Source organism: Phytophthora infestans, genomic scaffold, assembly GCF_000142945.1.
Source record: "Phytophthora infestans T30-4 supercont1.61 genomic scaffold, whole genome shotgun sequence".
Lineage (NCBI taxonomy): Eukaryota > Oomycota > Peronosporomycetes > Peronosporales > Peronosporaceae > Phytophthora > Phytophthora infestans.
In genome coordinates, this window is record NW_003303698.1 from 122379 (window position 1) to 145013 (window position 22635).

A 22635-nucleotide genomic window follows, 5' to 3' on the forward strand; every position below is an offset into this window, starting at 1 on the left:
TAGCTTTCTTCACACAGAACGTTGGACTGGAATGGGGAGAGGTACTCTCACGCACGTGACCGGCCTTTCGGCGGCCCTCGAAGAAGTCATCGATTGCTTTCACTTGATCACGCGGAAGTGGCCATTGTCTGGTAACGCAGTACTTCGTACCTGGCGCGAGGTCGATCTCATGCTGAACCCCACAATCCGCCGGTAGCTCGGCGGGGATCTCATCCCGGAAGACGTCGGCGTACTCGCAGGCGGTGTCGTATACGGGATTCGCTGACTCCCGCAAGGCCTCCCAAGACTGCGTTTGGAATCGTTCCTCTCGAGCAGACTTAGGTTCAGCACCTAGCAGACGTGAACGTTCACTGTCCGTTGCGACCGCATTTGCTGCCTCATCCACCGAGACTGCCTCGGTGACCAAGCATACTTGCTCGACGTCTCCAGCCTTTAGGTCCCGAAGAAAATTCTTCCAGGACAAGCCTGGAAGGCGTGTGATCGCCGCCGCTTCGCGCGACGGGCTCGCGATTGCGATGCTGCGCGACCGATTCGGGTCTCCTTCCACGTACTCCAGCGCGCTGACCGATTCCATCGGCGGGCTATCGCTGGTCGTGTAATCTCGACGAGGTTTCAGGCGTCGTCGCTTCGACTTCTTCTTCGACTTCCTCGAGCTTACGCTCGAGTCTGACGCAGCGATGCGTGATCAGTGTAAATCGCAAATGACTGTTCACCGAGCAGGTACACTCTGAATTTGATCATAGCGTACCGCATTGCCAGGAGCTCCTTGTCGTGGACTGGGTAATTCTTCTCGGTTGGCTTCAGTTGGCGCGACTGATAGCTGATAACGCGTTCGTGTTCGTCATCATCGAACTGCATCAGCGCACAGCCGATGGCAAAATCGCTCGCGTCGCAGACGACGTGGAATGGCTTTGAGTCATCAGCAAGCTTCAGTATCGGCGCAGACGCCAAGCTCTTCTTCACCGAGTCGAATGCAGCTTGGTGGTCCGATTTCCACTCCCAGATCACGTCCTTCTTCAGCAGCGAGGACAGCGCCTGGATCAACCCAGCGTAATTCTTCGTGTACTTGCGCAAGTAATTGGCCATGCCAAGCCACTGACGCAACTCAGTGGGACTTGTCGGCGTTGGCCAAGCACAGATAGACGATACCTTCTCGGGATCCGCGCGCACACCGTTCTTGCTCACGTAGCATCCCAACTCCGGAATCTCCGGTGCGCAGAAGACACATTTCTTCAGATTTGCGTAGAGCTTGTTCTCTCGCATCACCTGGAAGACTTGTCTCAGGTGTTTCAGATGTACGTCCACGGCACTGAGGTTGCCCTCAGCGCGGCTGTGCACGAAGATGTCGTCGAAGTAACTCGGCGCGAAGTCTCGAAGCGGGCGAAGCACATGGGAGACCATGCGATTGAAGGTGGCAGGCGCGTTCTTGAGGCCCTGTGGCATCACGAGCCACTCCCAGAGCATCCCGCTCGGTGTACTTACGGCGGTGAGAGGCACATCAGATGTTCTCATCAGGATCTGATAGAATCCATCGGTCAGGTCGATGGCGCTGTAGATGACGCTGCCAGCCATGGAGTCCAGTACCATGTCCTTCCGAGGGATCGGAGTCTGCGCGGGGATGGTGGCATCATTCAACTTGTTGAATGCGTGAACGATACGCCATCCCCCTGTAGCTTTCTTCACACAGAACGTTGGACTGGAATGGGGAGAGGTACTCTCACGCACGTGACCGGCCTTTCGGCGGCCCTCGAAGAAGTCATCGATTGCTTTCACTTGATCACGCGGAAGTGGCCATTGTCTGGTAACGCAGTACTTCGTACCTGGCGCGAGGTCGATCTCATGCTGAACCCCACGATCCGCCGGTAGCTCGGCGGGGATCTCATCCTGGAAGACGTCGGCGTACTCGCAGGCGGTGTCGTATACGGGATTCGCTGACTCCCGCAAGGCCTCCCAAGACTGCGTTTGGAATCGTTCCTCTCGAGCAGACTTAGGTTCAGCACCTAGCAGACGTGAACGTTCACTGTCCGTTGCGACCGCATTTGCTGCCTCATCCACCGAGACTGCCTCGGTGACCAAGCATACTTGCTCGACGTCTCCAGCCTTGAGGTCCCGAAGAAAGTTCTTCCAGGACAAGCCTGGAAGGCGTGTGATCGCCGCCGCTTCGCGCGGCGGGCTCGCGATTGCGATGCTGCGCGACCGATTCGGGCCTCCTTCCACGTACTCCAGCGCGCTGACCGATTCCATCGGCGGGCTATCGCTGGTCGTGTAGTCTCGACGAGGTTTCAGGCGTCGTCGCTTCGACTTCTTCTTCGACTTCCTCGAGCTTACGCTCGAGTCTGACGCACTGCTACTCGACGATGCATCACCCTCCTCTAGGCGCGGGAGACCGTACTCGACCGGGCCGGGAACGCGCGGGAGCCCCTGCTCAACCGCGGCATCGTTTGACGGGAGCCCAATCTGCTCGACCGCCGAATCGTTCGGCGGGAACCTCTGCTCTACCGCCGTCTCGTTGTGTGGGAGCCCCTGCTCGACCATCATCTCGTGTTGTGGGAGCCCCTGCTCGACCACCGTCTTGTTCTGTGGGAGCCGCTGCTCAACCACCTCATCATCTACCTCGCGAAACCGCGAGGGCTCTTCGTCCAACAACGTAGCACAAGCCATGCAGAGAGGGCCATCGCTCGCTCTGTGCACTGCTTGTGTCGTTGCTGTTTTGTCGACGACTGTGACGTGGGGTCAGTCTCTTGGCGCCACCAAGAGGTGTGTGAAGACCTCGCTCACGTCGAATCCACGTCGACGCTTGACTGATTGGGCCAGCCAGTCAATCTCTGGCTGATATCGCGCAAGCCAAGGGATGCCCAGGATGCAGTCAAACGCGTAGTTCATCTCGATCACCAAGAGGTCGTCCTTGCTACGGAAGCCGTCGAGCGTGTACGACAAAGACACGTCACGCCGCGCAACGCGGCGAGCCTTACCATCTGCGAGTTTGACTTGGATCTCGCCCGGACCATTCCGGACGCGGACGTTCTTGGGTAGTACCGACAAACACGACGCGCGAAAGAAGTTGTTGGTCGCTCCTGAGTCAAGGAGCGCGCGCAGTGGTCGCCGGGCACCGGGGACGTGGAGGCTGACGATGATCAGTCTCGAGTCGCCCGGCGTAGTGGTAGCATTGGTGTGTGCTTGGAGCACGGGAGGGCTCGAAGGTTGGACTGCCACCGGAGGGCCCGGTCCTTCGTCAAAGCCAGTAGGGCGCCCCGCACCTACTGGTCCTGGTCATTTTTTGAATGAGCGACCGAGGAGTGTTCCGCGTCGACGTGAGAGACGACGGGAGCTGGCGCGCGGCACTCCGCCGCGCGATGACCCTTCTTCCCACAACGGAAGCAAATGAGGGTGCGATTGCTTCGCCCAGAGCTGCCGCGGTAGGACCCGCGACGTCGATTGCTCGACGCGTTGATGGCGTCGATCTCCATAGACTCGGGGGTAGACTCCCGGGCTTCCGCAGGTATGGCTGCGGCGTACGATGCAGCTACCATGTAATCCTCGCGAATCGCGAGTGCAAACGCCTCCTCGAGAGAGGAGGGCTCAGCTCTGGTGAGGCAGTAGCGGGTCATACCCTCGCGCATGCCGAACACAAATACGTAGACTTGCGAGGCCATGTCGATTGGCTTGGTCACGATGCATGACGCCAGATGTCGCGTCTTCTGGACGTAATCACGCATGGATATCTGCCCTTGCCGCAGAGCGAAGAACTCTGCGCGAACGCGAGACTCATCTTGCGGGGGCTCGAACGCGAGGCGCAAGTCGCTCTGGAGAGTTTCCAGAGTCGGGAAAGCCTCGGGGTCGACAACCAGCTTCCCGAGGGCCCATTCTTTGGCCTTCCCGGTTACCCGGGAGAGGAGGAAGTTCATCTTGGCCGATGACGCCTCGATGCGTCGCGAGGCGATAGCGATGTCGATCTCGCGGAACCACCGGTTTAGCGGAAGCCGGTTTTCACCGGCGCCAGAATACGTAGACGTCTCCATCTTGACGACGTCATTCTGGGATGGACGCGAGGGAGTTGACACCCGCCGATTCGCATCGGCGAGCTCGCGTTCCATGAACTCTTGTGCTGCAAGGCGTTGCTGGTCGGGCGTCGCTGAGCTCAGCAGTGATGCGACGACAGCGTCTCCGGACACCGCCACGAGGCGGTGAAGCGCTTCCCACTCCACGCGAGTGAGATGGGGGAATGCAGCATGCTCCAGGGTTGCCCCGGAGATCTGGACTTGGCTCATCGTAGACTTGGTTGTTGGAAGGACTACGAAGTGCTACCAGGTGTAACGGGGTAAGAGATACCGTTACTAGCTTACACTATAGTGCGGAGGAAGCTCGCAATAATAAAACCAAGTCTTAGGTTTGTGTCAAATTCAACTCTGATTTATTTAGGACCAGGGCGGCTACCCCTGGCCTCGTGTGAACCACTCAAAAACATGTCTACATCTGATTGGTCAATAAGTGAGTCTGGCTCCTCACTATCAACCAATCAGATGATGACACTTTGGCACACGCTACCCGTGTGCCACTTTACCTACTTATGTAATAGCTAAAGAAATATCTACCTACTTATGTAATTGGAGTTGGGCCCATTACAGATAACCCGCTTCCCGCAGAGCGTGGTGACAAATATGAAGAAACCCGCCCGGGTGCTATCCTCAGAGGCATGTCGCAAATAGTCGACGCTATATACCCAGACATTAACAGCCCAGAAGTGACAACAGATGAGTACTTCGCCAATCGCACGATTTGGACGACTATAAATGCGGTGGTCCATCGCAGTAACGAGCCGGTGGCGGACCGTTTACAAGGTTAGGCCAAGAAATATGTGTATTTGGACTCAGTGCAAGATGACGTCGATGGCAATTGTTTTAGCCCGAGGTCTCCATTTGCTGAAAATGAGTGGTATCCCACCCCACAAGCCGATGCCCAAGAAGGGCATGCCTGTTACGATGATGCAAAACTTGAAAGCTGATCTTGGGTTGTGTAACGGGACGCGCTTGCGAATGGTTCAGCTAAAGAACCACGTCATTCACGCAACCATCATGACAGGCGATCGCCAAGGGCAGCACGGGCTCATCCCTAGGATTGTTTACATCAGTGACGACTACGTTGGAAATTTCCCTTTCTGGATGAGGCGCAAGCAGTTTTAGATTCAACTCACTTTCGCAATGACTATCAACACGGTGCAAGAGCAGTCTGGCCAGTACCTGGAGCTGTACTTGGCGACACCGTGCTTCTCCCACGGACAACTCTACGTCGCAATGGTCTGGCCAGTACCTGGAGCTGTACTTGGCGACACCGTGCTTCTCCCACGGACGACTCTACGTCGCAATGGTCAGAGTCACAGCAAGGTTAAAATACGAAGCGCTGATCGAATACCCCAAAATGGAGGAGGAGGAGGACGGAGTGTATACTAGAAACATAGGGTACAGTAAGACCTTTGAGTGTAGGCAGGAATATTTGCATTAATGTTTTTCACGCTGTCTCGCTTATAAACGAAGCAAACCTTTAGCCAGCCAGAGCAAAGTGCAGGCGTGCTGCCTTCATGTCTGAGAATGTGATCTGACACTAAATACAACACGTGTTTTACAGTGCAAATTGTCCTTTAATTACTTTGATGATGTGTAATACACAGACATCAGCCCGTCGGAGCAAATCGGAGGCAGGTGTCCTAAACAGTTGGGACCTACCACTGACCCACCGCCGCCAAGCAGCCGCGCTCGGCTAGTCCAAAGCACTACTATACAAGCGTGTCCGTCTTTTGGCGAATCCGTCCGTAGAACCAAGATGCATCTATCACTGGACGAAATGCTGCCGAGCCGCGAGGCGGTTCAACACGGCAACCTTGCAGGTCCGACGCCCCCCCCCTAGCCACAGCGTACCGACTAATCATGAGATCTGTGCAGTGAGCCAATGACGAGCGAAACGGATGTATAACACAATATATAACATGCGCATAGTCTTACATATGACCGAGTAAAAATGAAAAGTATTCGATAGCGCATATAACACCCTGGATCCTATCAATATATTTTAAATTATCCGGTTAAGTTCAAGTAGCCGATCATAGGTACCGGATTCTAAATTACCACCCATATCCTCCACTTCAATTCCACTCTTTGCTTACACCGATGCCAAATGGTCACCCAAATTCCACACTTTAGTTATACCGATACTTCTCCGGTCCGAAAAAGAAATACCAGTTCTTTAAATCGACGATAGCTTCGGTCGTACAGCTCCAACGGAAGCGTGGTTGAGCTAGTTTTTAAGATCTACTTACGTAGCGTCAGAGCGAATTTTTTTATGAGCAAATTTTCCTACCATTTGAGCTATCACTTTATGGAGGGGTGGAATTTTTTTCGCTTTGTCGTCAAAAATAATCAGAATTAAGCTTAAAAATATACTAGAAAAAGTGTAAACGGAGCTTAATCTAGTGATATATTACTAAAAGCAATTCCGTCTCAATCCGTGTGCATACAAATCGTCAGACGAACATTTTTTAACCAATCGCACCCATAGACATTGACCAATCACATATGCGAGGGTTTTTTATTGAAAAACCTAACTGGTATTTCTTTTTCGGTACGAAAGCTGTCTTACGGACCATGCTCATAAGTTTTAATGATAGAGGACCAGAACCCTGTGCTGAATGAGTTGCACTCACATCATGACTTGTTGTCAGTCCACAGCTCGCGACCGAACACGGCCTGATGAAGAATTACAAGAATTAGACGTGCTAACCAGCGCGATCCGTCCAAGAAAAACAGCAATATTATAATTTCCTTAGGCGTCTATCTGATGACGACACTGGGGGCAAAACGCTTGTATTGCCTCTTCAATATCAAGAGCGTGATGAGGCGGGAATTGCACCTCAATGCCGATAGAAAAGTGAGAACTAGAGCTCGCTGCGCCCGCGTCTAGCAAACAGTAGCTCGGGATCTTCTCTCCTATCGAAAAAAAAATTTCATCCAACATCTGAACTCCAAGTCTTCTTTGGTTTTGGCTGAGAAAGTGAAGTCCACGGAGCCAAAGATGTTCAACTGGACTCGGCCAAGAGCAGCAGCATCGACATCGACAACCACCTCGTAAAGCTCAGCGATCCTGAGCACGTGGCGCTTGCTCCGCTGACAATCTTCGCAATGCCTCCCGAAGCGGTCGAGTGCAATGGCCAAATCCTCAACTAGCAGCTACAGGTAAAGTTACGTATATGTTTATCTACTTGTACATCTTCCTTTTTCTGCAGCTAATCCATTGTCCTTCCTCCACACGGGTATTCGCGTCAGCCACCACGTGGCCTAATTGGTCTCCATCTCTGCATTTTCTTAGGAGGCCATCATCGTGTTGGTGCTGGTAGTCTGTGAGGACAGCAGTACCCAGTACCATCATCTCCATTATGGACTTCACGAGAATGACTCATTGTCAGCGGAAGTAGGCAGATCCAGACAACGCAGCTTGACTTTCACAATACAAGAACCCGTTTTCCTGGAAACCGAGGTCGTTTTCTCTTCATCAGAAGCATCGTCTTCCGCCCGGGTGACTAAATGATGATGTTACGGATACTTAGACACATTTGCCAGGGCTAGTGTGCATTTCCGTTGTTACTCCGTGATACTTTCTCTAAAAATTGATTGTGTTTTCATCTGATAGGACCAATAACGGATAGACGGGAATACAAGCAATTAGAATGTCATTTTGATTACAAAAGCTGATGACCAATGCGTAAAGATGGTCAGCCACCCAATTACATTACATCGGATGGCAAATTATGGCTTTATCAAGGACTCCACGAGACTGCAAATCTGCCACGAGGATGATAACTCAACGTGGGACCTGCGACATATTCCCTTCAATGGCAAGCTTTTGCTTATAGCAGTTCAATAGCCCAGCTCAGTACCCAAAGTGGTGATCTTTGGAGGAACGTTATTTCTCGAAGTCTCCGTCAGTCTTCCATTTCACCACTTTCACCCCAATGTAATATCGTAGCCGCATTCTTGATCCGACAGCATTATTTCTCCACTAGCAGCACACCGATAAATGCGTCCGTCACCACTCCCCTGGTCGAACGCCTTGAATCAGCAACGTCAAGCTACGAAAATAGAGATCTGCGTTAACTTACCGTTGTCCGTTCATCACTTGCTGCGGGTCTAATGGTGTTCTAAAACCCATAAATTGCGAAGTAGATTGGCTTCGCTCTGCCAGTTGCTGTACTTCTTCGGTTGCTCGGTGCCGGTGTTACTTAATATCCAGAATTGATCTGCGAATGCTCCAAATCGAATTAGCTGTTGCCCTGTAATAGCGTAGCAGTGAGAAGAATTTTCAGTCAGTCATACAAGACACTCAACGAAGTGCTTGGAATGATCTGCTTCGTACAGTATCCGTACTTTTTCAGCTTGGTCTGGCCCAACTCCTCGCGAATTAATTGCCGCAAGCTGTTGAAAAAACATAACGCATAGCGGTTGGTAGCAGTTGGGGCTCGAGCCACGCGTAGGATCCACGTTAAACGTCGCTTGTCCAGCAAAAAAATACAGTTGCTTCTCGATCTTCTGATGGCTTCGTCGGACATCAGTTTCGTGTAGATGACGCTGCTTAAGCTGCGAAACCCGCGTATCCCGTAAGCTCAGACGGGCCCAATACAGTCCAAATTGGATTCTTTCTTGACAGTTCAGTACTATTTTTGAGAACGCGGTTCGGCCGTGGCTGAAATAAATAGGTCCATGCTGTATCCCAATGCCCTTTTTTGGATACCGAGTTTTCGTCGCTGTCAGTGGGACGCGGTCAGAATTTTTTTCCTACTCCGATCCCGCTTCTGGACTCAAAGTCTCCGTTGGGTCGTCTCAAAAGGCGACATTTCATAAGAACGAGAAAGAGCTTGACACCCAACGAATGGTCCGCGTTGTGTCATGCCACTTCTTGCGCCTCAGCTGCAGCGAAGATGACCACCCGCTCTTCCGGCGCTACTACGCCAGGTGAGGGCGATGGTCGTCATCGGTCTTCATGGCTAAAATGAGTCTAATGCAGCTGTCTTTGTCTAGGTGTAATCGAGAACGAGGCGTTAAGGTGCTGCCTCTGTGTTACGTCCAATCACTTTTTCCCTCGCTAAAAAATACCTCACAATCCCCTCTTCAATGTTAGCTCTTGCGGTGCTTCCCGCACTGCTGCCCGGAGCATGTGCAGCGCTGCTACTGCGGTACTTCCATCCACGTGCAGGTGTCCTTCACCACTATCCTCCCACCCGTCGTGCGGGAGAAACTACTGGTGTGCGCTCGCTTCGAGCCATCGAGAGTAGTCCCACTTTGGCCCAATAACGCAGCAAGCGCACCTGGGTATGACGCCATGCAGGAGGATGAGCGCAAATTGCAGCCTGGTGAAGTCGTAGCACTTCCTGCGAGTCTCTTGGCCGTGGAGAAGCGAAAACCGGACCAGACGGTGTGGATCCGAGCTGACAGAGAAGGTGAACTAAAACAAAAGACGCTCCCACAGGTTAGAGGCTTTATAATATTTCTTATCTCTACGAATCTCAAGTGAACTGCACTTAAATCATTTTGCTTTAACGTTTTCATCGGCCAACACGCTACAGAACGCCGTTTTATACGTGCTCAACAACCACCGCTTTCCCAAGTGGCAATATAGTTACGACAGCAGCGTCACCAGAGCACAACGAGAGATGAGTCATCATTTAGTCGTCTACGTCTTCCAGCTCACAGGTAGTAGATTGGACTCTGGAGAAATTGAAGCGGCCATACTCGCCCGCCATGAATCGCCAGGTTTTTATCTAGTTTCTTACCGTCGGTCAGGAATTAACGGCCGTGACACTGGCTGTGAACTCCCTGCACTTGACACAGCCTCGAACACCAAGCTCGCGGCTGTTGAGGTTGATTTATCAACGTTCACTTCGACGTCTGATGCTGTACAAGTGCGTTTCGTCGGTCCGTCAGTGTCAGCGGGTAACATATCGAATCTTGAGACCAAGATTGCAGCGTATCCATCAATTATCACCACAACTGGGTGCTCTATTGCCCCTCAATCTGCTGCTGGTGATAGTGACGCTGCTTTTTGGGCCTCCGACGTCCGTGTGTACCGATCCGGCTTGGCTGAAAAGGCAAAACACTTGCTCATTCTATGGCGCTTTCTCAGCTTTGTGACCCTGGAGGATGCTGGTATAACACTGGACATACTACGCACACAAATCCGATCTCATTGGCTGCATGCAGCTAGAGTTCTCCAAACTTCATCACGGACACCAAGTTGGAGGCGACCGTCGCAGTTGGAGTGCGTCATAGGCTCACTCCTGCTCAGCCTTTGCAGGGGTACGTCACTATTTTCACCGCACCAGACCGCCACGCATGAGCAGATAGTGGTCCAAGCCACTGCTCATCTTCTTCTTCGAGCCTTATCATCACGAGCCGTCCAGTACGCGCTCCAAACGGCTTTTACTCTGGGAACGGGGGGTATGGACAAACGACACATCCGAGAACGATTCATCGTATTGGTGTCGGATTTATACGACATACTGGGCGATCTATGCCGACTGGGGTCTTCAGACGTAGCTTCAGTGCTCCCACGCGATCGCATCTCTGTGCCCGCTATCGTGGATGAAGTGGTTTCATTAATCTACACTCAGAGGCAATTCACGGAGCTTCGAAATGAGATATCAAGGATGTTGAGAGGACAACTGACATCTCATTCAGGACTTCTAGATTCTAATCTAGAAAGCCTCTTTGGTTATTTTACAGCGCAGATGAACGAGGTGCTTTTTGCGACGCAGAGTGGACCAGCTGCGTTGATCCATTTGAGAGGCGCGGAAAATGCATGGACTCGTACATGGCTGCTAGAGCCCGGCTCAATCCAAGTAACCAGAATCCCTACATTGTTCGTCGAGCCGTCGCTGGTGAGCTTCACTCGGTGGGTTCACGAATTTGCATGCATCGAAGTCGCGCTAAACGAGAGCGAGTCACGGTTATCTGTGAGCTCTTTACTCCCAATGATAAAAAGGGTGGCACCCACCGAATTTCAGCTAGATGGTCGTCTGCGATCATTTCGGTCCACACCGAGCGGGATCTCAACGATGCTGCCAATGGAGGGAGGATGGTGGATTGGCGATTACGTAGGGAGTTTTTCAGCCCAAACGAACACTCTTCTACTTGATCTTTACGCTACTAGGGATAGTGCTGAAAACGGAAGCATTGACGCTAGTACAACCGTTCGCCGAGTCAGCATATCTTTCGTATTGGAAGAATATTTAAACGCTGCGAATTTTCCATCTTCGGTCTGCAGCAGAGATCGATGTATCGTCTTCAATGGCGTTGTGGCTCAGGCAACTTACGAACAAAACTACCCAACCTCCAGCTCTCAGCCAAAGCTCGGTGATGCGTCTACGGTGATCCAAGCTATGATACTTCAAAGGATGCAGTGGACAGCGCAGCTCGAGGTTCAAGGTGGCTATGTTGCCGTCCCAAGCTGACCCATCACACGAAACCTCGGTAATAATGTAGCCTCTCCATATAATGTGACAGAATGATCCACGACTCAGCTTTACATTACACACTTGTGTTGTATGGTTATACATAGTACGTTTGACGCATCATTGAGCCCTGGTACCCACCGTCTACGCCTATCCATCCGATTATCGTATCTGCATAACGCAATCCCGCGATACCCAAACAATAGTAGTGACTGGGAAGAAAAAGCGCGTTACTTTTGTTTTAAAGAACCTGTTGACAAGCACACAATTTGTCCCGCTGTCAGTGTAACCGATAGTCCTGAATTATCCTCATTTTATCGCGGTGATACCATAGTCAACACGAAGTTTACAAATATTCGTAATGCTATAGATCCACAGTCCCCTGAACGCTGGCTAATCCATCCTTACACAAATCCGTTTCAGAAGTTGCAACACGAGGGAACGCTCTCGCATCGCAAGAACATCAGTACTAGTACACACATTTCCGTGTTCATTTAATTATCTGTGTAGAATACTGTGCTGTATCTACACACGGACCCTAAAAGTATTGTGTAAGGATGGTCAGCCTTAGCAGAAGCCACAAAGTAGCCAAATTCAATAGTCCATATCAAAAGCATCAGCTCAAGTCGACCTGTGACAAAAACCGGTAAAGCACACACATCGATTTGACATTCTTGTCCACTCATCATTCTTGTATTGCCTTGTACCGTCTATTCCATGAAATGCATCATTCTGGTTGAACACTGCCTGCAATTCGAAGCGATGAGGCATTGCAATTGAAGCGCTTAAGATGTTTCGATAAACGCGGTCTTGTAAATACCGGGAGCTCACAGCGCAGAACACGGTGGCGGCACAATGAATTCAGTCGGCGTCCGATAGCTTTACTACCACCCTTGATTTGTGACGACGTGTACACAGTACAATGAACGCATGCGTTCTCGACATTCAACCTTCAAAATAATTACGCAATGCATGACGCAGGGATAATACTCTCATCTGATCCACCTCGTAAACAGTCATCGAATACTCTCCAGAGCGATATATTCCAGCTTCGACATTCAACTGATACAAACCTCTCATAAATCGTAATTGTCATCCGTCAAATTGTGGTCACGTGTTTACCCTGGCATCCTCGCCGCTCTTCTGATCGTTATCGTGAGTGAATTGACGATCTAATCGTTCCACGCCAGCCGTTCTGACACATTTTCTTAAGGCTGCGATACACAACTCGGGCGTCGACTACAGCGAGGATACACGACGTTAGAACACGCTGAGCACGTAGACACAAGAAATCGTAGCTCTCAAAAAATTAGCGCGGCCAAATTCCGCCGCGGCACCTTGTCTATACTGGCGTTCCTCGTCGCTATTCTGACCCTTTTGACCTGGCAGCGTGAGTGAATAGACGGTATGGTCGGTCTCGTGTGTCGGCTACTGCGAGTGTTTGCGGTGTTCGAGTACCGAAAACACACACTGAGTACAAAACCTCGTTGCGTTGAGGAGTTCATTCAAGTAGGAGCGTCCAAAATCCGCCGCGACATGTTGTCGCGCTGGTAAGGAACGCTCGTTGTCAACTCTGTGTTTTTGTGGAGGCCACCAATGTGTCGAATAGTGATACGAAGGGGCGAGATCTTGGATGTTTTTTAGTATTGTCAAACAGATAGAGTATTGACGATAGTGAAGCATTGTAAAAGATCTAGGCAATGCCTCGAGCCGCAATATTTTACCACCGCTCTACACCACATCGCTTTTCTACATTTTTAAATCCTACGTTGCCATGAACCCAACAGGCCGCAATGTCAAATTTCGGCTGGGACCTCCACACATAAATTGCCTAAAGTTAGAGTAGTTCTACTGGTTTCATCTCACGAATATTTGTTAAAACTGCTGAATGGGATCATCTTGCGTAAGATTCAACAGTGCCCCCGAAGTCGTGCTCGTATCTCGTTTCACATGTTCTCGCATGTCGATAATCGTATGGAGACTCAGCCAGGCATGGTGGTGGGACAAGTCAATATACACCGTGCAACCTCAAACAAACCCATTATTTAACGTTATTTTCGGGGACGCTTTCAGTCTTAGATCAATATTGAGCTAAAATAATGTTTGTCGGCTATACGACTAACCAGAGCATACGAAAAATAATAAGCCGTCATTATTACGGGTACTAGCTCTACGGAAAAACTGAATATGCTCGTAGCTGTCTTGGACTTATTATTATAATTTAAATTAAACAGACTTACAACAACTAATTTTAAAATATATTAATTGCAATATAACTGTTGTTGTTTCTTGCACGGAAATACTTAAGTATGGATTATTGAAAGATGGATATTATAATGATTATTTCAGACGTTTCGCAAACTTCCATAATATTCACCATATATTTGCTGCAAAGATATTGTGAAGAGAACACATTTATAGATTACGTACTTTTTCGCTGCATTACCTCTTCAGTAAAATAAAAAATCTGGTGACGAATGGTCAGCTACATTTGTTAGGAATGCACTGCTCGTCTTGACGAACTGGCCAACAGTTACCGACGATCGTCATAACTGCTGTGGTAACCAGGGCATGGGAAAATAGTAAAATATTATTATAATGGGTATTATATTTACGGAATAACTGATTACTGCTTAAAGGTGTATTGGAATTGCTATTATTGGAACTTTTGAAAAGATAAATAAAGCTAGATTTAATAGACATACAAAAACCAAGGAAGAAATTTATTTATTGCAATAGTAACTGAATTTTTTTGACCGGAACTATTTATTATAAAAACCTGGATATTACAATCTCCATTTTCAAGCGAATTTTTCAGCAGTATAATAAAAGGTTTTTTTTCATGCCCTGCTGGTGATGCTGTTCTACTCTGCAGTCACCAGTATACTCAAACGGGCGTGTTAAGCTGCCAGAGGTCTAGCTGGGATGAACATGCCGCGCTATATAACTAAAGCAGTGACCTAGCCGAAGACTGCATGCTGCAGTTATCCTGCTCATATTTGTATAGGGAATGTTTTGCCGGGTACATATTCGCCGCTAGGTCGTCCAAGCTTGTTAGAATGTAGCGGCAAGGCTGCAGTCGGCCAACGCACAAGTTAGAGTCGCACCATACCTTTGCGTTATATTCACAAAAATGCTGAGGATTTTGCTCTTCACATTCGCTGAATTCTGCGGCGAAAAGTCTTCACATTCGGTGAACAATAAGCAGCTGAGGCCAATGTGAAGAAACCGCGAGTCTCGGTATTAATACATGAGAGTGCTACGATATTCTCACACTTTATATCTTCTTTTCTCAGATGATTTCGACAAACGCGCCGCCCGCGACACAGCTCGAGCCATGAAACTACGCCCAAGTCGACATGAATGCTGACAACAAACGGAGCCGACTTGGTTAACCACAGCCAAGACTGTCACCACGATTTTTAACGAAGTAGGAAGCGATGTCATAGACTGATCTGCATGTCACTGGGGTGGGTGCCTGGGTAGTGTCAGTTGTCCACCAGCTTCATCTGTTCAATTCTTATAAGCAACCGCACAGGACACAATCCCGTCCAGCAATTTGTCCAATACTTGAAGAACTTGTACATTTGATGCGGAAATCGAACGTTGAATGGCCCATTCGATCCAGGCGTCCATATTCGAAACCTCAAATCATGTTCCCTGGCACTACATCACAGCGTCAGCCGACAGAATCCTACTCCCATATATTCCTTGTCAAAGAACAGCTCAGATCAAATTTCCGAAAAATGCGCTGCAGCGAAGATACAACAGTGCGCGGGGACGACAGTAGTACGCTCATTATTTCCTCTTCCCACTGTCGATGCCGAATATAATTCAAAACTGCGTCATCGGTCACTGAATATAGTATAACGAAATCACACAAAGCACTTAAACAGCAGGTACTCAGGACCACCAGGTAATAGTAGCGAGCGATTCCTGAAGTGGATAGTGGCGGTCCACTATGTCCGCTTAATGATACGTCATTCTGACGAGAGTTCTTCGTGTGATGCTGGTACTTGTAATTGCAGTCTTATTCTTGTGTTCAATCTTCACGTGACGTCGTCAGACACCTGGGCCAAGTACCAGCGTGGGCTAGAAGTGCACAAAGATCCAGCTTACGAAACAAACATACCTGTAAACGTCAGCTCAGCATGAGGTACAATACCTTCATAAAAGAGCATATTAGGAGAGCAGCCATACCCTGCAGCAACGGCCCGAACATACTCTTCTTGCCGGAATGGCTTGATTGAATCCCGTCGCACGTGTAAGAGTTTTCTTAGATATTTGTTGAAGTTGGGTATGAAACATTAATTTAGTCAAACACGATCTAGAATTTAGAACTCAACTGTAAATCCACGAAAACTGTAAAAAAAAAGAGTAATGTTAGATGGAAGAAATCTTACCTACTACGCAAGGATGCACACCTTCACCAGCGATTTAGCGCTCCAAGAGACCTGCGATAACAGCGTAGAGTCGCAGCTAAAAGCTATGCGCATCGCTTTGTATTCGGCTTTCCTCATTGATACCGGCGACTGCTCAAATACGCTGAAGAACTGCAATAAAAGACGGCCCAGGCCGAGCTGTCCGCCGACACGTTCTAAATTTCCTTGCTGTGCAATATTACCAAAACTTCACGCCTTACTGAAAAACGAAACGAGAATCGCCAAATCTTCTTTCCCGTCCAGGACTACAGCATCATCGGTCAGCGGGCTCTGAAGAACGAGTGCAGCTATAATAGAGCCGCACGAAATGCGCCGGTAGACACGTCTTTCAAGAACCAGTGAGGCTTTTCGTCAATATCAATACAGCTGGCTGGTGGGCGGCAAGGGGGAGCTACATGTATGCAGTGCTGGTGATCATGGTTCCTTACGTAGAGGCGATTTTGAAACAAAAATACACCATGAATTTTAAACAAGCATACAATTTTGCATATTATAGTTGCGATGCTCCCTCTGTACAAGAGAATCGATCCAGCCAGCTTTTCCGCGTCCCGTTTTGAAGTCGAGTGGGACCCGATGGCGGTTTTTTTTTGTCGGGTGGACTGGAGCTCTTTTCTCGGCTCTCCCCTTTAAGAAGACTCGAACCTTTGGATCGTAGAACACGCTGATGGTCCGCGTGGTCTCGTGCCGGTACTTGCGCATCAGTTGTAGCGAGGACGACCACCCACTCTTTCGACGCTACTATGCCAGGTACCGTAACGCTATTATAGCCGTCCACTATAAAGAACGCTGACTCGTCGTGATGACTCACCCATTAGGAGCAATCGAGAACGCGGCGTTAAGGTACGGTACTTCCACGTAGGTTCGCCTCACCGACTCGAGGTCTTAGCGTCACTGTGTGGCAGCTCTTGCGCTGCTTCCCGCACTGCTGTCCGGAGCACGTCCAGCGCTGCTACTGCGGATCTTCTGTCCACGTTTTGGTGACGTTTGCAGCTGCGTCAAGTCGGAGGAATCTACTGGTCTGCGCTCGATTCGAACCTTCGCGGGTGGTTCCTTTGTGGCCTTTGGATGTCGCTAGTCTTGGGGAGAACGACGAGACAAAAGAGCACAGACTGCGACCAGGAGAGGTGACCTCGCTGCCGGAAACCTTGCTATCTAACGACAACCGACAGGCGACGCCGAGCGCTTGGATCCGCGCAGACAGAGAAGGCCAGTCCAAGCAGACGTACCAGGTTCGCTATCGTTATCCGCGTTTCGACAGGATAACACCGTTTCTTACAAACATTTTGTGTGTATTCGCTTTTGACACCGGTCCGACTTGGTAGAATGCTGTCCTGTTTGTGCTCAACAACCACCGCTTCCCCAAGTGGCTCTACAGCTACGACAGCAGCGTCACCAGGACTCAGCGAGAGATGACGCACCACCTGGTCGTCTACGTCTGCCAGCTCACAGGGACCAGCTCACAGTCTGGAGAGATCGACGTCGCGGTACTGGCTCGACACGAATCTCCAGGTTTCTCCCTAATTTCCTACCGCCGATCCGGCAACAATGGCCGCGACGCTGGATGCGAGCAGCCTGCTATCGACGCGGACGCTAGCACCAAGTTCACCGCAGTAGCGTCCGACTCAATGGAAGTTGATGCAGTCGGGTGGACGTCGGCTGAGGCTCCGACTGAGGAACACAAACAGTTCGATAAATGGGCCTTTCCACGACCAGTTCCCGGTACTGCGGAAGATGAGTACTTTTAGCAACATCGTCTGGAGGCGGCCAACTGTGGCTTCCGAGAAAAGGGTCAGCATCTACTGATTTTATGGCGATTTCTGCAAAGTATTTCGCTCAAGGACCTCAAACGTACCGAGGCAGACAGTAAAAAGGTGCGTTCGTTCTGGGTACAAGCTGCGGCTTGTTTTCGATCGTCGGAATACAGTCGTTCTCATCACGACGGCGTCGCTTCTTTGTTGATGAGCATCTTCGAACACCGGTTCGATTCGTCAGCTACTGAAATCGAGTCAACGGAGCGAGAATTCGCTTCTATTCGAGTGGCCGCGTATCTATTTCTACGTGCAGTGTCGTCCCACACCGTTCAACGCCTTCTGCTGTCGGCATGTACTACATGTATCAACGACACAAAAACGAGCAGGCCACAGCTTCAGAAACGTTTCTTGTTGCTAATTTCGGACGCGTATGACACTCTTAGTGGCGTTTTACATGAGGTAGCACGCACACGAGAGAGCCAACATGTATCCATACCTACATTAGTTGACGAAGTGCTGTCGCTAGTATTCAGCCTCCCACGTTATCATCACCTTCGAGGGGGATTCACTGCGTTGCTCATGGACCAGCAGCCAGCGCGTGCTTTATCCGAGACTCTAAATCATGCCTTCCACTCATTTACGGCCTTGGTACGGGAGGAGATGATAGCATCTGCGACTCGATACAGATACCCCATTCGAAATAATGATAAAATCTGGAACCAGCGCTGGCTTCTGGAGCCTGGATCGGTGGAGATTCTCGAAATATCAGCAGACAGCCCAACAGATTATTGACCAGAGATGCGTCTCGTTGACATCGTACAGCTTCTGTCAGAAGTCGGCTGTGTGAATTTAACCGTTAACGACGACGCCTCCTGGTTGGCGCTGCGATCTGCTATGTCGACGTCCACATCAGCTCCAATGACACTTATAACAGACGGGAATCTGCATTTGTTTCGAGTTCTACCTAGTGGTACTCCGTCCATGATCGCCACGACAGGAGGATGGGTCATTGGCGACTACACGGCTACGTTCTCGGAAGTCGGGCATTCGTTGGAGGTTAACCTTTATAGCTATGCCGAAGAGGAGGCCGAAGGTGCTCACTTGACACATTTAACTTCCCAAGAGACACATTTAACTTCCCAAGAGAGCGTGAATGTGCGTCGAGTGAGTTTGTCGATTCGACTGGAAGAAAAGAAAAACGAAATTGCCGCCGAGTTGACTCGCCACAAGATGCTGATCGCTTTAGTGCGTGGAACAGTCTACGGATCATCGCTATCGCTACCGCTAAATGAGTGTAAGAATGGATTTAACCTGTCCGAGAGATCAGCCGTCGACCGAGCTGCGATCTGGAGCGAGGTGGAGTGGACGGCCTGGTGGGAGTTCAAAGCTGACTACATCGCCATGGCTCGCTCCTACTCGTAGCGTGATGGTAACTTTTTTTTAGAAGCTGACTTAGCATAAAATTTGTTTCTGAGTATTTGATAGCGTATTCCTTTAAGTAATCGCTAAAAACAAAACTAAGACCTGTTGAGTCAACGGCGAGAACAGTCCATTGGTTCCCAACGTTCCTTCCAACAGAAAAGAGGAGAAGAGTCCCAGCTATTTTCAGAGCAAAGACTACTCGAGCTTTTCAGTGTTCGAAACTGAAAAAAATGTTGGTCATTATTGTTCTCAGCATACAGCCTTCAACTCAATGGCCACGACTGTTCCCTCGTTAGACACGACCGCTGCTTGGACTTCTCCCCGCTCGATATCTTGGCGACAGAAGTGGAATCGCTGGTCGCCAGGGATCGTACTCGATCGAACGTCTCCTAAGTCTGGAGAATTGCTACAATCCGACATCGTGGATTCTGGTCTGCATTCTCACACGCATTCCGTCCCTTTCGGTAGCTGTATTGCTTGAATCTCTCCCTCTCCGACCGCCATTCGAGGGGTGGGCAGCCAACTGGGCATTTTGGCTTTCAAACCCAGTAGTCGCAACTTTCCTTCCGGGTTTAAATTTCACGATTTGCAAGAGATTGATCGCAACTACGGGCACGGCTCTTGGACAGGTGGCCACATTCCTTCTTGCTGCGGGTTTCCCATGCCCCTTTTACTGCAATTTGGAGCCATTCCAATCAGATTCTTCGGAGTCTTGGATCTCGTATTTTTGTGAGTGATTTTCGTATCATGAAGATACACCGTCGCGCGTTCATGACATTTATCGGGGGGGGGCTCCTTCCTTGTACGACTTTGTCCCTGTAGCGTATCGAATCATCGTAATTATTATCTTACCGCTTTGGAAATTCGCTGCCAAGCATTTCATCGCTTACGCGACGCGTAACTTGAGCGACATAATACCAGAATCCGTAGTATTTTTCGTGGACTTTTTCAGCTCGCTCTTCGTATCGGTGTGTATGTCATCGTCTGGACCATTATACCTGTCATTTCTGTTTATTATAGTCGATCCAATACAACTAGTCTTGGAGACACGTGAGTTAGGGGACAATGCCAATCTGTTGCTTCGACTTACCGAACAGCAGCTTGCTGACCGTAAACATCGCACACCCGCCACGACACACTTGCAAGCGACCATTCTTAGTGTCATTAGAGAACCAGAAGCTTCGAAGGAGAAGTCGTTGGAATATGTGCGTCTGTGGGCTGCCGTGCCACATTCGCTTACAAGCGGACAAGCTCAAGAGCTTCGTATTCTGGAAAAAGCAGGTGTGTGCCGTCCGCGGGAGTCCTGTCGAACGCCAAATGGGTTCAAACAGTGTACTTCTATCGTACCAGCATCCTTACATGTACCGAAATCTCTGTATTCGCATATAGCGCTTACAAACGGCTCAAGCTTGACGCAGAGAAGTTTAAAAAGCTGGTTCTGCAAGGGTTGCAGCTGTTTTTCACTGTGAATATCTTGAATTTATTGAGTACGTCGAGTGCATCATCCCAATGGTGTACGTGGTGTCTAAGTCGCTTCTGGAGCACTTGCCCAATATTGAATATTGTCTACTATCCAGGCGGTGCAGGCAGTTGGGGCATTGCTACTGCGGTTTATATTGTGGCGCTGGCCTTGCTGGATATTATTTCATACGTTTTACTTACTCAAGTACCTTATTGCGTTTTGCAGCAGAAGTTTGCGTTATCTGCAATACATTAACGTGCCTTCATACCGAAAACTCACGCCCATCTAGTACAAATGAAACTACATTTACGGATTGGTATTTTTCTACTTGTACCGCTCAAATTTGAGCATTTCGGTAGGGACTTTAAATTTGGGAGATGCAATATATTACTTGGAATTCTGATAGGCGATGGTTTTACCGCATGCTTAGGGTGCAGACTTTAGTCTTCGATTCGAATTGCTCCACGTTAAAAAGAGCCTGAATATGTTGAAAAGGAAAACTATCGCTTGGGCAACTTTTCAAGTTTTGTCAGTTGCCTGCGTGGACGGACACCTGAATCAGTATTCTCGCTTAGCTTACTAAGAATTTTGCACGCAGTACATAAATATAACAAAGTCGTTGCGGTACACGAAGAAGCCTAGAAACAGCAGTTTTTTAAGACGAAAACAACCATTTTTCAATCTATCCTGATATTGAAGTTAAATCCTATTTTTCTCTAGCGATCGTATAAACAGTGTCAGTAGCTGGAATGTATGTATCCGCCACTGACAGAGCACGACAACATTGAGGTCGTGTTTGTGCTGGCACATATTAATGCCAGTATACTCGAAGTGTACTGTACCTGCTATCATCAGGGAAAAAAAGCATGCCCCTCATGCCTGTGTGCTTCGAGATATGGGCGACGTAGGTCTTTACACGCGGCCGCCATACTACTCGTAGGTATGCCAGCTGATTCTAATCGCGATGCTGTATAGCCTAACGGAATTATTTAATCTGATTCATCAGATAGGTTTGCTCTGGGTCTCTGCCCTTGTCTCGAGCCTTTGCCTTAGATAAAAAAGGGTCCTGGCAGGTGGCCCATATTAGTAGTAGACAGCTTCTACTTGTATAGGCGCTGCTGCTAGGCTACATTTTACGTTAAATGCTGTCCTTGGCGCAGGCCGTACTTTTGGTGCTGTAATAGTACCAAAAAAATGCTGCTAGTACTTCTACGATTCCAAGAGAAACTACCAGCACTGAAATAGATTTTTTTTAAATTTATTTCTTATGCTTTTTTAATATCAGTTCAAAAAGTTATAACATGCTTGGCTCGAGCTTGACACGTATAAATTTGCTGAAACTTATGCGACATGAGGTTGACTTGGATTGTGAAATTCAGGCACATTTGAGCTGACCGAGAAATGTGCTCCGGTGAGTACTTACTACTTACGAATGACGATAACATTTTGCAGCTATAAACGATTTCACTATGCTTCGCTATCGTCAAATAGCTGCACATTCTATTATTGATTAGAGTGACTCCAACTTCCACTAGTATCCAAGAAGGCATGACGTTTCGTGTCACTATTTCTACGAAAGCACAAAGTTGACAGCGAGTGTTTCTTACCAGCGCGATAAGATGCCGCTACAGATTTTGGGGGCGTCTATTTAAATGAAGTCGTCAAAGCTACACGATTTGCTGTGCTCACGTTTACAGCGTGTGTTTCCGGTGCTCGAGCTCGGAAGCAGACGCTGACATGTATCAGTCCAGGGACACGTACATTGCCATGGTGGCGTACGAAAGCGACAGGAGCTGCAGTGCAGCGTCCCCACCAGGAGGAGGAGAGGCGACGTGATTGCACAACATGCACAATGAAGCTAGGTAAAAACACAGGAACGTTAATAGTAGTACAAAACATCTAGCTATTGATGTTAATTCATTCTCACATTTATCTCTTGAAAGGAGAGTCCGAGCGCCCTCTGCAAGCCAAGGCGTGTCAAGCCGACCATATCGTCTACTCACTCACGCTGCCAGCAATAAAGGGCCAGAAAAAGCGACGAGGACGCCAGTACAAACACGTGACCGA

At 49.2% G+C, this 22635-nt stretch overlaps 2 protein-coding genes across 2 annotated transcripts; both read left to right on the forward strand.

The window, feature by feature from the left end:
- Nucleotides 1-8913: 8913 nt before the first annotated feature.
- PITG_17854 (uncharacterized protein) lies at nt 8914-11535 on the forward strand (the record flags this gene model as incomplete). The annotated part of the gene is made up of 7 exons (XM_002896350.1): nt 8914-8996; nt 9063-9087; nt 9163-9481; nt 9873-10299; nt 10336-10478; nt 10764-10932; nt 11523-11535. 7 exons carry the CDS (start codon nt 8914-8916, stop codon nt 11533-11535), a joined length of 1179 nt encoding a protein of 392 aa, XP_002896396.1.
- Nucleotides 11536-16597: 5062 nt separating this feature from the next.
- PITG_17855 (uncharacterized protein) lies at nt 16598-19106 on the forward strand (the record flags this gene model as incomplete). Its single annotated transcript, XM_002896351.1, has 7 exons — nt 16598-16620; nt 16749-16773; nt 17103-17162; nt 17256-17668; nt 17759-17804; nt 17926-18036; nt 18507-19106. 7 exons carry the CDS (start codon nt 16598-16600, stop codon nt 19104-19106), a joined length of 1278 nt encoding a protein of 425 aa, XP_002896397.1.
- Between the last annotated feature and the right edge of the window lie 3529 nt (nt 19107-22635).